General features: G+C 39.5%; 1 protein-coding gene across 7 annotated transcripts in view; it reads right to left on the reverse strand.

Annotated features, from left to right (window-relative positions):
* Window positions 1-15,314, reverse strand: part of CARMIL1 (capping protein regulator and myosin 1 linker 1) — a 262,767-nt gene that overhangs the window by 76,373 nt on the left and 171,080 nt on the right. For all 7 annotated transcript variants that reach the window (XM_025052169.1, XM_015595507.2, XM_015595506.2 and 4 more), the window contains 3 exons: window positions 12,197-12,369; window positions 10,625-10,693; window positions 8,062-8,155 (listed from right to left, as the gene is read on the reverse strand). In XM_025052169.1, the coding sequence (XP_024907937.1) occupies window positions 8,062-8,155; window positions 10,625-10,693; window positions 12,197-12,369 (336 nt within the window). The remainder of the gene's footprint in view (window positions 1-8,061; window positions 8,156-10,624; window positions 10,694-12,196; window positions 12,370-15,314) is intronic.

A 15,314-nucleotide genomic window follows, 5' to 3' on the forward strand; every position in this document is an offset into this window, starting at 1 on the left:
GCTGAACTTAAAACCAAAGCACTAATTCGCACATCCTATAAGTACCTTGACCCCATAAAACATATGAGATGGGGAAACTGGCAATCACTGTGTAGCATTATTGGTGTTTTTAGTTAGAAAGTTAACTAGCAGGTAACTGTAGTAATTTATATGTGACTCTAGTGAACAAAGACAAGGAAGTGTTTAATTGCCTGTAAGGCTGGAGACCCCACAGCAACTTTTCATCACTCTCCTGCACACAATCTCAGTTCTTTCTCTCTCATAAATTTTTAACCACTAAACAGTTGAGAAGTTAATGAATGTCCCCAAGGGGTATGGATGATACTCTGAACCTCGCAGCAAGTGGTAGAATCCACCAGCACTTAGAAAACTCCTTAAGGAAAAAATAAAAGAGAAAATAGATACAGCATTTGAAGAATACGGGCTGGTAAAACTCGAAGACATATTAGTTTCATTAATTCACCTGGTTTTCATACTTTCTTGTAAATGGAACTGATTTTAGCAAATACAGAAAATAAAAAAATGGATTTCCACAGAAAATGAGAAATCTTGAAGTTGATTGACTATTTGTATTTTTAAACAATCTCCTATGAAAAATTCAAAAGTACAAATGATAACTAGATTGAAATAAAGCATTTAAGAAGAACAATATGCAATGGATACATATTGAATAAAGACGTAGGATTAGCTATTGGGAATGATTGATACCTAGAAAGACGTATTTTAAAGAGTAATTGGAGATGGGTAATTGTGCCATCCATTTTTTTTTCAGTTGTTGTTTTTGTTTGTTTCTAATAACATCACCTAATCATTGGGCTTTTAATTTACCACTATGGTTCCCTGGTCTTATAAGAACTTCTAATAATTGGGAAGCTCTTGGTATGATTACATTTTCATTTTCACTTTCCTTATGCAAAAATGACTACTAGTTAATACCGATTATAATTACTATCATCCCTGGAAACTATAAAGCAGAACAAAATCTACCTTTTTACTAAACAGAAATGAAGAAATTATAAAAACGAAAAGATCCCTGAAATGAAATATCATGAAAGTGACACATTGATACCATGACATTAGAGTACATTAGTTTTCTCTTGCTGCTCTCCAAGAAGTCACCTCTTTCCAAGGTGACATTGCCATCAAAGTAAAATTTTTTTGCTAAAAAGATTCTTGCCTGAAATGTGGTAGATGTACATCACCACCAGCCTTGGTGCTTCTGTTCTGTTATTTGTTCTTTTATATTTGGCCTTGGGAAGCACTGTCTGTGGGCCAGTTCTCGGAGCAGACTGTTTACCCATGAGGTTCAGCTCACACACTGGTGATGCCCAAGGCTGGCCCATGCATTTCTAGACGTTCCCCAAGTGTACTAATGGTGCTGCACAGACTAAGCCTGAAGGGAACTTTTTGGAAGATAAAATTCTAAGTTTCTTTCTAAAAGCCGGTACAAGGGAAAAGAAGAATAGCAGTGTTTGATTGCCTTTAATATCAGTCATGTACACATCACTGCTAAAAGTGGTTGCATCTTGGATCAACAGGGTAAACTCTCCTTCCGTGCATTATTCCAGACCAGGGACAGAGACCTCACCTCCTAGGGACTAAAGACAGAGGGCCTGACTCCGGTCAGATGGTAAGGGAAGGGCCAAGGCTGTCATGATCATTTTGTGGGACCCAGGGCCGCACAGGGCTACCTGGGGGACAGTCTAGAGCTAGTCAGACATCTCCAGTCTCACTGCTGAAAACAACAGCAGCACAAGAGGCAAAATCCCTGTTTTAATAAAGAAATCTTGTGTTTAAAAAAAATTTATAAAGGTTGAGTATAGAATTACAACATTGTTCTTCAGTAGAGTAAAATTAAAGAGCCACATTTCTTCTAGAGGATAGAGTTCTATTAAAATGAAGATGAGTATATAAAAGCATAGTAAATATTACAGGATAAAAAAAAAACAATAAAGATGAGCTTTAACTTCACCAATTTTTTTTCATTAAAAACCATAAATTTTAAAATTAACATATTGGGATCCTCCTTTGCCCTTAGTCCCACTTTATGGATCTACTTTTAGTTTCCTGACCTGTAAAACATGCCTTGCTAGAGTTGGATTAATATCTACCACATTGGTAACTATTTTCTATTTGTTGCATTTACTCTTTTCTTCTTTGTCTCTTTATCTGCCTTCTCTGATTTTAACTATAGTATGATTGCATTTTTCATTTCTATTAGCACATATCAATTATACTTATTTTTAAGTTTTTTAAGTGGTTTTAAGTTTTTTAGCCCTAGTGTTAGCAATGTACATTTATAACTAATCCATGCCCACTTTCAAATAACACTATACTATTTCACAAGCAGTACGGGTCCCTTATAACAGAGTTCTGACAATTTCTCCCTCCTATCCCTTGTAACACTGCCATCTTAGAAAGTCTTCATTTCTTTACTTTTGAAAGAAATTTTTACCAGATACAGAATTCTAGGCTGCTAGGTTTTTTTTTTTTCTTTCAACATTAAATACTGTAGTCCACTCTCTTTTTGCTTATGTGATTTCTGACTAAATGTCTGATGTGATTTTTGTCTATATTTCTCGATAGGTAAGGTGCTTTTTTTCTTCTGGCTTCTTTCAAGATTTTCTCCTTGTCTTTGTTTTTCTGCAGTTTGAATATGACTACGTGCAGACTGTTCTCTGAAATTCCTGGATCTGTAGTTTGGTGTCTATATTTTGGAAAATTCTCTGCCACTATTATGTCAGATACTTCTTCTGTTCCTTTCCCTTTCTTCTCCTTCTGGTATTCCAATTGCATGGCTGTTTAATCTTCTGTAATTGTCCCACAGTTCTGGGATATTCTGTTGTTTTTTTCTCCTATTTTTTTTTCCTCTTTGCATTTTGGTTTGGGAAGTAGCTAATGACACATCTTCAATTCAATGGTTCTTTCTTTGGCTGTGCCCAGTTTATTGATGAACTCATAAAAGGCATTTTTCATTTTTGTTAAGTGTTTTTTGATCTCTAGACATTTCCTTTTAATTTTTTCTTAGAGTTTCTATCTCTCTGCTTGTATTATCTATCTGTTCTTGATTTCATTTTACTTGTTCATTAGAGAACATATTAATCATAGTCATTTTAAATTCTGTATCATAATTCCAAAATCTGTGTCACATCTGAGTCTGGTTCTGATGTTTGCTTTTTCTCTTCTCAGTGAGTTTTTTCTTGCCTTTTAGCATGCCTTGTAATTTTTTGTTGAAAGCCAGATATGATGTACCTGGTAATAGGAAATTGAGATGATCAAGCTTTTAGTGTGAGGTTTTATGCTAATCTAGCTAGAAGCCAGATTGTTGAATGTTTGCTGAAGCTGTAGGTGCTAGAAACTTTAATTTTTTTCAGTGTGCTTGTGTTTGTCTCCCCTGTTGTTCTGTGGTTTCCCTAGAAACTCCTTAAATAGAGTGCCTTGCAGGTTGCTCAGTTGTAATCCATATTATTATACTAGATGTGGTGGTCAGGTGTTCGGGAAGGGAATCATCCTATAATCTTTTGATTAAATTTAGTTTTTATTAGTGGGGCTAAGTCCCTGGGTTGTGACCTTCAGAAGTGTTTCTTGGCCTTTTTACCACTTTCTCTTACGTAAAACAGGAAGGTTAGTGGGGGCTGAGGTTGTCCAGCTGTCTTTTCCCAGGGCAGACAAGGCTCTGGCAGAGTAGATAACCTGGATGGTAGGCCTCTGTTATGGAGGACGGAAAGCTCTGTGTATATTTCAAACCAGTTATTTTTTCCCTTCCTCCTGCCAGAAGCATGAAGGGATTTTTCTACAATCTTTAATGTGATAACCTGGTGGAACTCCTGGAGGTAAAACACATGAGAGGGTCAGGGCCTCCTTAAGACTGGGCCCCTATCTGTTTTCAGCTTTTAACCTATGTTGTTCACATTAAGCCTCCAGCAGTTCATCCTGCCCCTGATCTTGGCTTTGACTCACTGTGATTCTCTGTGTTCCTGTCCAGGGTGAGTTTGCTTTGTAACCTCAATTCTCTGATGCATATAAAAACAATCATTGATTTTTCTGTTTACTCAGCTTTTTTTCTTATGAAGATGAGAATGATGACTTCCACACTCTTTACAAGTCAAATCTGAAACCAGAAACCTGGCTTGTCAAGAATATATGTTCTAGATCCTGGTCAAGCTGGTGGAGTAGGTAAACACTGTGTTTGCCTCTTCTCATGACATCAAAATTACAACTACAGAACAACCATCACTGAGAATCACCTGAAGTCTAGCTGAACTGAATGAAGTCCTACAACTAAGGACAGAAGAAGCTACCTTGAGACTGGTAGGAAGGGAGGAGACATGGAATGGCCTGGTCACATTGCCACGTGTGGTGGTTAAAGATTGGGAGCAATATCTCAGCTGTGGAGGAGCCCCCCAAGGAGTGAGGGGGTCCCAACCCCATACCAGCTCTCCAGCCCAGGGTTCAAGTGCCGAGAAGAGTCTCCATGACTCTTTGCTGTGAAAACCAGAGAAGACTGTGGCTGAGTGAGACAGAAGGCAACTAGAGAGATAGACATTTCTCTTAAAGGGCTTACACACAGACTTATTTGCTGAGGGACTCACTTGCTTTTAGCTCCAGCACTGGGGCAACAGCTTGAAAGGTACCAGGGGCATACTGGGACGAAATGAATGGTCTGGCTTCAGGGTGAGGGCTGAAGGGACAGCTTTCTCCCACACAGAAGTCCTGGTGGAAGTCATTGTTCCTTTGTTGAGCTGTCCATACCTCTAGGCATGCAGACGCAGGCTGACTCCATGTGAATCTCTCCATGAACCTGGCTAACACTGGTTGCCCAGTCCTGGAGATTCCCTGAGACCCTGCCCCATCCAACTTGCAGTCCCACTTCTGGAGGCTTTTCTATACAAACACTTTTAGAAGCTTTTCTATACAAACGACCTGTCTTGGCTTGTGCTGTGGACTTTCTTAAAATCTCTCAAAGGTTCACAAAATCTAAACAAGCAGCATCTGGCCTTGGTATGCCCCTTACTTCTTTCTGAGCAGCCTGACACAAGTGGCAGCCGACCTCAAGTCATGGTTTGGCCTCTCTAGGCGTCTCTAAGCCCAGTGTGGGTAGTGGCCACCTATGAATTGTTTGGTGGCTCATGCGAGGTGATCCTGGGAAGGGCACAGGCTTCAGCTGAACTTAGCCTGTGGCGGGGCCCTCGCAGGAAGTCCCGCAGGAAGCACACCCAGTGGCCAACTTTGGACAAGACTGGAGCACCACCCGGGGCTGCATCTGAGGATAATACACCCAAAGGGCAGACTGGGCAGACACCAGAGTCCTGCTAAAGTGAATTCAGCTCCATAGAGCCAGCCCCTCACGAGTCAGTCCTCACAACCAATCAACCTGAGGGTCAATCACTCCCACTGACGTGCAAACAACCAAGATATGGAAGCAACCTGGTGTCTACCAATGAACGAATGGACAAAGAAGAGGTAGTACACATAAACAATGGAATATTACTCAGCCATAACAAAAGAATGAAATCTTGTCATCTGCAACAACAGAGATGGACTTAGAGGGTATCATGCTGAGTGGAGTAAGTCAGACAGAGAAAGACAAATGCCATAAGATTTCAGTTACATGCGGAATCTAAAGAACAACATAAATGATCGAACAAAACAGAAACAAACATAGATACAGAGACCATTTTGATGGCTGCCAAATGGGAAAAGGGTTGGGGGGGCGGTGGAAAAGGAGAAGAGATTAAGAAGTTCAAATTGGTAGTCATAAAATAGCCATGGGGATGTAAACTATAGCATAAGGAATATAATCAATAATATTGTAATAATTATGTATGGTGTCAGATGGGTATTAGATTTTGGGTTCATCACTTTGTAAGTTATATAAATGTCTAACCACCATGGTGTAAAACTAATATAATATTGTATGCCAACTGTATTTGAAAAATAAAAAAAGTATTAAAAAATAACACCAAATTTATAACAGTATAAAAAACAAAATATCTCATTAATTTTTATATTGATTACATCTTGAAATAATATTCTGGATATATTAAGGAAAACATACTATCAAGTTAAAAAAAGTACGTCTTTTGTTATAAGTTAATATCCTTTAGGATCCAGCATTTGTATGTTGCTTTATGGTCTACAAATTGCTTTTCACATATACTACCTTGTTGCCACCTTAGGCAAATTACTGTCTCCCTGCCCTTCAGTGTTCTTATCTGTAAAATGAGGATATAATATAACCTATCTCATGGGTTTATTTTAAATAGTACATGTATTAATTTATGTTAAGCATTTAAAGTAGTGTCAGGCACCAAGCAAAAATTAGATGTTAAGTGTCTGCTAAACATAATTATCATATAGCTTTATTTTCCTTATTTATATAGATGAAGACACTAAAATACAGAAAAATTAACTAACTTATTGAAATTACAAAGCTAGGCCAAGTTTGATATAGTCAAATCTTTTGATCCAAATCTTGGATGATTTTTTTGCCACACCTCAGCTTTCTCTCCTCTCCACTCCCAATCTTATTCTTTTTTTTTCAACAAATGTTTAAGGAGCATCCTGGCATGCATGCCAGGACACTATGCCAGCTACCGAGAATAAAAAAAAAAGAAAAATACACAGACACTGCCTTTGAGGAGTTCACAGTCACTGGGAGAAAAACATATGGAGGCAGGTAGCTAAAAACAATGTCACAAGGCCAGTGACAGAGGAAATTATGAGAAGACAATCTACCTAGTGGGGAAAGGGGACTCTGAGACATCTTCCTGGATGAGCTGACACTTAATTTCAATCTCACGGACATGCAAGATAGTGGGGAAAGCATGAGTACCATCTAAATTAGAGTAGTGATTCTCAAACTTCATAATCACCAGGAGAGTTTGTGAAAACACAGACTGCTGAGTCCCAGTCCAGTTTCTGAGGCCCAAGAATTTGTATTTCTAACATGTTCTAAGAGGTTGAGCATAACAAAGCATCATGGTTGGTAGAACATGAAGCTGGAGGGGAATAGGAGGCCAATTCTGGGCAAAATTTCATGCCATGTTAAGGAGGTCAGGCTTTCTCCCAAAAACCACTAGGAATGGGTGGATTAGAGGTTTTAGTCCATTCAAATTCATCATGAAATTAGATGGCAAGTTTTGACTGCAATATGAAAAATAGATAAGAGGAGGCAAATGCGACAATAATCCTGGTGAGAGTGCTGAGGTATGAACGAAGGAATCTTTCATAGAAATAGAGGGAGGAGAGCAAATGAAGAAATTTATGCTCTAGAATCTGTAACTGTGGTGACTGACTGACTGAGGAAGGCATGAGGAAGGAAAGCCAAGCTTGGGAGACAGCATGGAGGGTTGTATCACCAAGGAGAGAGCACAAAGAGGGGAAAAAAGTTTTCCCCAATGACAAATAGTCAAGGTGAAGTAGGCTTCTACGAATAGGAAATATTTGAACATATCTAAAAATGGAGAGAAAGGTAACCATAACCATAGAAAGAGAAGGAAAAAGACACAGGAGAGCAAGGGAATGGGGCAAGCTTCCAGCACAGGGCAGAGGATGGTGGGGTCAAGGCACCATGGTGGCTGGACTCTGAAGGGGGATGCACCCTTCATCCTCTGGGTTTGCCAGAAAGGATGTGGGAATGAGTCTGGATTTAGACATATCCACAGACAAACGTGAAGGAAGATCACAGTAATAACTTAAATTTTTTGATGAGGAAGAGAGGGAAGGTTCTGTCTGTTGAGGATGAAGGAGGGAGGTTGAACAAGGTGACATTCAGGTCTACAGTTCTCAAAAGGGTAACAGGAAGTCATCTATGCTTAAGCTCTGGCATGTTGATGTCATAAGGATGTTACTCTATTCCACTTAAATTCCATGACAAGGTTCAGTTTAATGTTATTCCTTCCCCATTTATGCATTATGCCAGTCATGATCCTAAGAATATGAGGTAATGTGAAAAAGCTTTGTAAAATACAAAGTACTGTTCGTATGTCCAGAAGTATCATGAACATAATTCAATTTGAATGTGAATTTATTACAATTAAACTACTGATTCTTCAATACCTTCTGCAGAGCCTCTTCTGTTTTTTCAGGGTTTGTCTTGAGGGCTTGAGAAGCATCATACATAGGAATTGGCATAAATCTCAATGTGTAGTTCCTAGAAAAAGGAGAAAATAATGTTTGTTTAAAAATACCCTATTACCTTAACTCATCGCTCTTTTAAAATCCCAAAAGATGGTTGTCAGACTGTCTTAGAAAATTGTGAATGATCAGTACATCTTAGGCCCCCAGACTGCAGACCAGTGTCTACACGGCAGCACCACAGGGACCTCATCAACTCAGGAAATCTGACGAAACTGACACAACTTTCAGGAATGTGGTTTTGTTTTGTTTTCAGTTTTCAATTATATCAAGGATGGAATGTTCAAATTGGGACTGGAATGACGGACTGAGAGGAAGCCTAAAAGAAAGCCCAGTATCAGCCTGCTGCTTGGGCTTTAGTCGCTGGGAGATCTGAATGTACCAGATCAGCACGGTAGCTATGGTGACAGCTAGAACCCAAACTGTTAGAGGAAAAATAAAAAATCGAAACAAAACTTGTGCTTACAAAGCAAGGACATTACATTAGCATCCACAAAGATAGTCTATTCAGGCTCTGGGCTCCTTTAAATGAGCAAGTCCAAGACAAAGGATTGTCTTCAGAAAAGTTGCTGGCAGTAGTTTCCTGCCTGGCTCAACACCCTGATCGCTGCAGGTCTCTGCAGTTTGCAAACACGATCACCCCCATGCTCTGGACATCAAATGAAACCCCCAGGAGTCCTGTGTTCACATTATCTCACCATGGCTGACCAGCTGATTAGACACAAGAGTGCAAGAGAGAGTCACTTGGTATGAGGAAAACACAGACTGAATCTGCACTCCAGCCTTTGATCCCGACCCTGCTACAAACAGCACTCACAATGTGATTTTTATGAATATTTAGATGACTTCTACTGAAAAAGTACCTTAACAACTACTTCCTAAAATAAGGCTCTAATGATGAAGAAATGATAAACAATCATCTTAATAGCTGTAGTAATCTAGATAAGTACTATCAAATGGGAAAAAATGTTCTCCATCCAGTCCAACTTATAAAGTGGCTTAATGTAAAATAACCCAAAGAAAAGGCCGTTCTATCTATAATTTTAATTTTTCCCTAGCTTTGCTTCAGCAGAATTGTTTTTGTTTGGTTTAAGAGCCAGTGAACTGAAACTATGAGATAATAGGTCTTTTTCACAGCCTTGAAGATTTCCTTTCCCTCATCCAAATCTGATCATGCTACAGACCAGTAGAGTTTATTGAAACCAAATGTGGTTTTGAACCACTGGCATCTTGGAACACACCGTGCATAACAAATTATGATCCAGGGAGCCCAACCATCAATCTGGAAATGGTGAAGACTGGGTATGTGTGTGCCCTTGGCTTCTCACAAAGACCACTCGGGGCTGGCAGTCTACAACATTATCAGGGTGGCAACTGTGCCATTAGCACTCAAATGAAGCTACTGTAAATAAATGCTTCCATTTGGAGGTTTTGTGGTGAAGAGGAGTAATTATAGGTGGTTCCATAGTCATAGAAGGCTCTAGAGAGAGGGAGCTATGGTGACTGGATGGTGCAAACTACCTTACCCATGTTTAGTGATGGCCTCTGGCGGCAGCAAATTGAACTTCCTGGCTATAGTAGAGTCATGGGATTTAGAATTGGAAGACACTTAGGGATAATCTACTTAAAATGCTTTGTTCAGTATCATAGGCTTATTTGTGACAAAGCCGAGGACTGAATGGAGGGCTTCTAACTCCAGGTCTAGGGTTGTATCCACAGCACTAAACTGGACAAGAGAGCTCCAGGTTCATGCATGGAGGGAATTCTGGGAAAACACAAAAGAATGAACACCCTCTCCTCTTCTCCAGGAACTGACTTCCATGCTACTGGCCTCTTATTTCCCATTCACATTTTGTAACCTCTCATCTGCAATGCTTTGATCGTTTCTACCTTTAGAATACAATATGAGGATTGAACACCTCAGAAAGAACCAGATTTCTAGCATTTTTTCCAGCCATGTTTATATTATGATTTCTTCATTTGGTTTACTTGGGAAGTAAATTTGACAATAAATAATAATTGCAGACTCTAGTTACTAAGGTCATAAAGAAAGCATTTTAGAATGAGACAAGTTAGCTCCAGGCTTGCCATCTGTCAATTTCACTTTTTTAAAATTTTCTGGGCCTCAGCTTTCTTCTTACCACTGGATTCAAAGTTATCATAATGGACAAAAAGGCAAGACCCAGTGGAAATAGACTGTGAAACCACAGGAGGAAGCCAGGCTCCCAGCCTCTCCCGGTGCTCTCTAATCCTCACAACCGTGTGGGGTCTCCAGCAGAACATGCATCTGCCCTCGCGTTACAGGTGCAGAAACTCACACCAGAAGAAAGTCCGTGTCTTCCCAAGTCCCATGGCTTGTGAGCAGAGACTAACTCGGACTCTGGTCTTCAGATTCCATCAACGGCTACTTCTTTTACCCCACAGATCACACAAACAACATTGCATCTTGGTATTTTTTCAGAAAAAAGTCCTAATGAAAACTTACTTTTCCATAGCAACAGCTATATCTTGAAAACCTTGTGCAGTAATGTTGTTCTTGTCCCATATAACAGTCCTGTTCAAAAACCGAATCGCAGAAATGATCAGACACTTAGGAATGGAGGAAATAAGTCTCTCAATGAAGACAAATCTTACAGGCAACACTGTCAAGGTACTTTAGTACAATGGCTTTAAGTTAGCAAAAAATGGTGTGTAACCTTGTTTCAAACAAAGCAAGGATGATCATTTCCCCACACATTTACTCTAGTATGAAATTTTTTTTTTAAAGGAACAGTACACGCATTCACTAACCATTAATGCTTTACTAGGCCAAAAAAGTCTAAAACCTGACTTCTTTTTCTCCCAGTGGTAGTCTAGTATTCACTTCTGAGACTGAAATTATATATGAAGATGCTAAGCAGTCTCGTGTCCAACAAAAAGAATTCTAGGTACTAAGACTTTTCCATTCTAAACAACTAGAGGGGATCTCAACATATTTTCTAATGCTGCCCTGACATGGTATGATCAGCTATGTCAGGAATCCCCCTCATTCTGCTGGCAAAAACTCAGTTACTATAAATACGAGGTTGTTTCTTTTTAAACACAAAACCCATTTTGGAAGAAAAGTATTATTTTACCTTCAGAATGTGAATACTTCACAGATACTTTAGGATTTGTCAATACACCTGATACACGAAATGGCTCCCATTTGTCTGGATGATCCCAGACTCACAATCTCTAACTCCTAATCTCAATGACCTTCTCTACATATTACTGACCTTCAAAGAAACTGCTGCAGGTTTGGGATTTTGGCTTCAGTTTAGACAGAAGGTTCAAGCTCTGTCTTACACTGGAGAGCAAAGAGAACAGGACAGAGCCCTTGGGAAGTAATGTGAATTAACTCTTCATTCACAAGACTTTTGGACTATGGACAACCCAGGTCTGAATGACAGAAGCTGCATGGTTACCACGGAGCTAGTCCCAAAGGAAAGTGGTTACCACATAGCTAGTTCTTAAGGAAAGCCAATCTTGGGAGCACATGGATGGAAATCACTGAAGAGAGCAGTCAGCACCCAGTGTGAACTTCCTTTGAACCAGTGAACCTTGTGTACCCCTTGGGTTTTCTGTCTCTCTATGGCCAGAAGTGGGGAGGGAGGACAAGACGCTGGCCTCATACCAAGTACAGGAAAAGCCCTCCTGCTGCTCCTGCTGCCTTCTCAGCTCTGCTCACTTGACGCTGACACAGACCCTCCTCTGCTGCCCCTTGCCTTTCCCCACCACTGGCCAGTGTTAACACGAACATTAAAAGGAAATTGCAATGGCTCTCAATCAGATTTCACCTCCCAGTGGGAATCTTTAAGACAAAAGCTTCGAGGAGTAACTATGTCTAAATTTGGGAACATCCTCCCCAGTATTTTGACAAAAGACTTGAAACTGTCATCTCTTCTTCCCAGGTGGCTTGTTGGGAAGCTCAGCCACCTCGGCACAGCCAGCTCTCTGATGCTCGTTGGACGGCATCGTTTGCAGGGCTTCCTTAGAATGAGCATGCACCTCAGGGCCCAGGGCCTGGCCCACGTACCTGAGCTTGGTGTTGATCTGCAGAGCTTTGGCCAGCATCTTGGCTCCCATGTCTCCCATGGCATTCCCACTGATGTCCACTTTGGTCAGGGAGGTATTGCTTCCCAGGGCGTTAATGATGATGGTGACCTCGGTCTTGAGTTTCGAGTCAGCCAGGGACAAGGACTGCAGAGGCTGTGGAGGAAATAGCAGGCAACATGCATACAGGCTTATCAAAGCAGCCACCATCCTCGATGACCCACGTCATGAAGAATCATCAAGGGGAGGAACCCACTGCTCAAAGTGCCTCATTTGTAAACTTATGGCTAAAACATACTGATAAATGGGACCTGAGATTCTGGCATAATGGACCTCTGGAATCAAACATGAGAGCTTGTGTTTTCATGCTAGATAGTGGGCGCCTCTCCTCTAAGAGAAGCTGTGAAAAGACACAAAGAGTGGCAAATGCCAGGTTTTGAAGTGGAATATAGGATGAAATAAAAATGCTACGTAAAAATTTCTTACCTTCAGTATGGCTGCCTTATCCCTTTTTACTCATTTTATTTTCATGCAAGGTGAAATGACATCTTAAATTATTAATGGACAAATGTGAAATAAAAACCAGCCAAGATTAGTAACAGCTGACATTTATTGAACACGTACTATGTTGAACCACCGTTTAAGGTTTTTACATGTATTTATTCATTTAATCCTCCCAGGAACCCAATACTTAGGTATCTTTATGTTAGATATTGTTATCCCCATTTCCCAAATAAGAAACAAAAAGGTTAAGTAACTCAACCGAGGTCACATAGTCAGAAAGTAGCTGAGCTGGAACCAGATGGCCTGGTTCCAGATTCTATGCACTTAACCCTACACAACAGTGCCTCTGTTAGCTTATCCTACATTCTTTGATCATCATTCTTAGGTTTACCTTTTAAGTACCAATCAGAAAATATACCTACAATTAAAAAGAAAAAGTCTAAAATGGGTAACCTTATTTTTACCATAAGCTATATGGTGAATCTAAGCCAAACTGCTCACTGTCCATTTAAGCCTGAGACTGATAGCCACTCGGCCTGGAGGCAGCTCTGTTTGGTCTGTATATCCGACCAAAAAATGACTAGGGCACCCTACTTACACCCTGGTAACTTTACTTACTTATGTTGCCTTCTTACCCCTGTGGACATTTGAATTTGCAATCTTTGATTACACCATAACTGATTTAATGACATGAGAATTCCAGGACTTGAACCAATGTGGCTCTAAAAGTCAGAATTCAGACATCCCTGGTGGATACAAATGTCTTTCAATTACCCAAGGTGGTCTGCACTGACCTAGCTACACTGAACAGTTTTATCTGCTTTTCCGTAAGTAGCTCTGACCCTACAGAGAGGTGGATGCTGGAAACAGCTTCTAGAGCCATCTATGACAAGGTTCTATGGTGGCTTGTGGGACTGGAGCTATCAAGATGTGCCTGGTGGTCTGTATGATCCCCCACAAAAAGCCTAGGGTGTATCTCTGTCCATTCAACCACTAAACATTGACTTCCAAAGGCACACCTATTTGAGGCACATCTGCCGAATGGCTGCAGGACTCAGGACGAGGATGCTAATGATTTCAAGACTCAGATATCCACAAAGCAGCATTCTGAGTTTAGTTATAGTTTTATCAAGGGACTATACTTATTGTCCTAACTGCCCAAATTTGATGTTTTCTAAACTGAGTACATCTATGGTAAAATCAAAAGGTAATATATTACTTAGAATCAAACTTTTAAAAGTTAAATAGCATGGTAAGTGCTAAAGCAATTAAAACCTCAGCCGAAAGCCTACATGTGCTTAGACTCTAGCAGGTTTAGTGAGGTTGCTTCAATTCTCTTAAGATCCTACACTGAAGTAAATGGAAAAACTTAACTAAATATGCTTCAGACTCAAGAAAATGTTTTAAGTGAAAACAAAGGCACTGTCGCTTTAATAAAAAGCTGTAATCAAATCTCTCATCATTTCAATAATCGTTATTCAACTGCTACGAAAATGATATATTACAGCTTCTTCCCAATACTGGAAAACTGCCAAGTCTCCAAGCCAGAAAGCACCAATTTCAGGACTATGTTCAAACTCAAGTACACCCCAGTTAATACTTAAAAATAACAGGCAGACTCATTAATGCAAACAGCACAACCTGAATTACATGCATATTTATAAGGTCATCCTTTCTTGATTTATTGTACTACCTTGTAACATTACTATTTGAAATCTTACTATTTCTTTTCATAGCTGAACATGCTTATCTGCGACTTGTTCTCCTTGCTGCAGGCACTCTCAGGAGAAACACATTCTGTTCTACTGATTATAACATAGGTTTGTATGTAACACTTCAAAATAAGATTCCCTGTCATCCTGGCCCCTCCATGTTACTGTCCCAGGACTGAGAGCTGCACCCTGACAACCACTGTCTGCAATTGAAGGTGACACTGGAGCCCATACCTGTCTATGTTTTCTAAGTGTACCTAATGTGTAATACTGGGCAAATAAAGTATTCCCTTGGCTGTCAAGGATATAAAAAATATATAGGGTCAGAATATAAAAAAAACAAAAAACAAAAATAACTATCTATGTCAAAACCTTTTAAAAATAAAACAAAAAATGAGCTCTACTGTGCCAGTTATTGGTGGAATTTTTATAGTCACAAGACTCAACATCTGATCATTTAAAATTATTTTACACATTACTGATTCAGAATAAAAAAAATTGATGGCAACTGCTTTTTGAAAAAGCCATCTACTTTTTTGATGACACAAACATAAAAAGCTTTTCAGTGCACATTATTAGTAGCACATTAACTCAAACTTATAACTTGACACAACTCACATTTACAAAGCAAGTTTTTACCATCTGCAAATATCTTCCTAGGTGTGTTTTAAGTATCAAGATTATCTTTGCAAGATTCGAAATTACAGAAAAGGAGTTTGAAGACCCTTGTGTAATAAGCAAAACATGAAACAAATATATTTTTCATAAAATATAAATTTTCCTAAAATATATGCTAAGAAACAAATATTTGGGGATAAATATTAAATATAATTCTGCAACATTCACTTACCCAATCTTTTAAAACTGGGCCTATACTGGGAAATC

This window comes from Pteropus alecto, unplaced genomic scaffold (genome assembly GCF_000325575.1).
Source record: "Pteropus alecto unplaced genomic scaffold, ASM32557v1 scaffold106, whole genome shotgun sequence".
Lineage (NCBI taxonomy): Eukaryota > Metazoa > Chordata > Mammalia > Chiroptera > Pteropodidae > Pteropus > Pteropus alecto.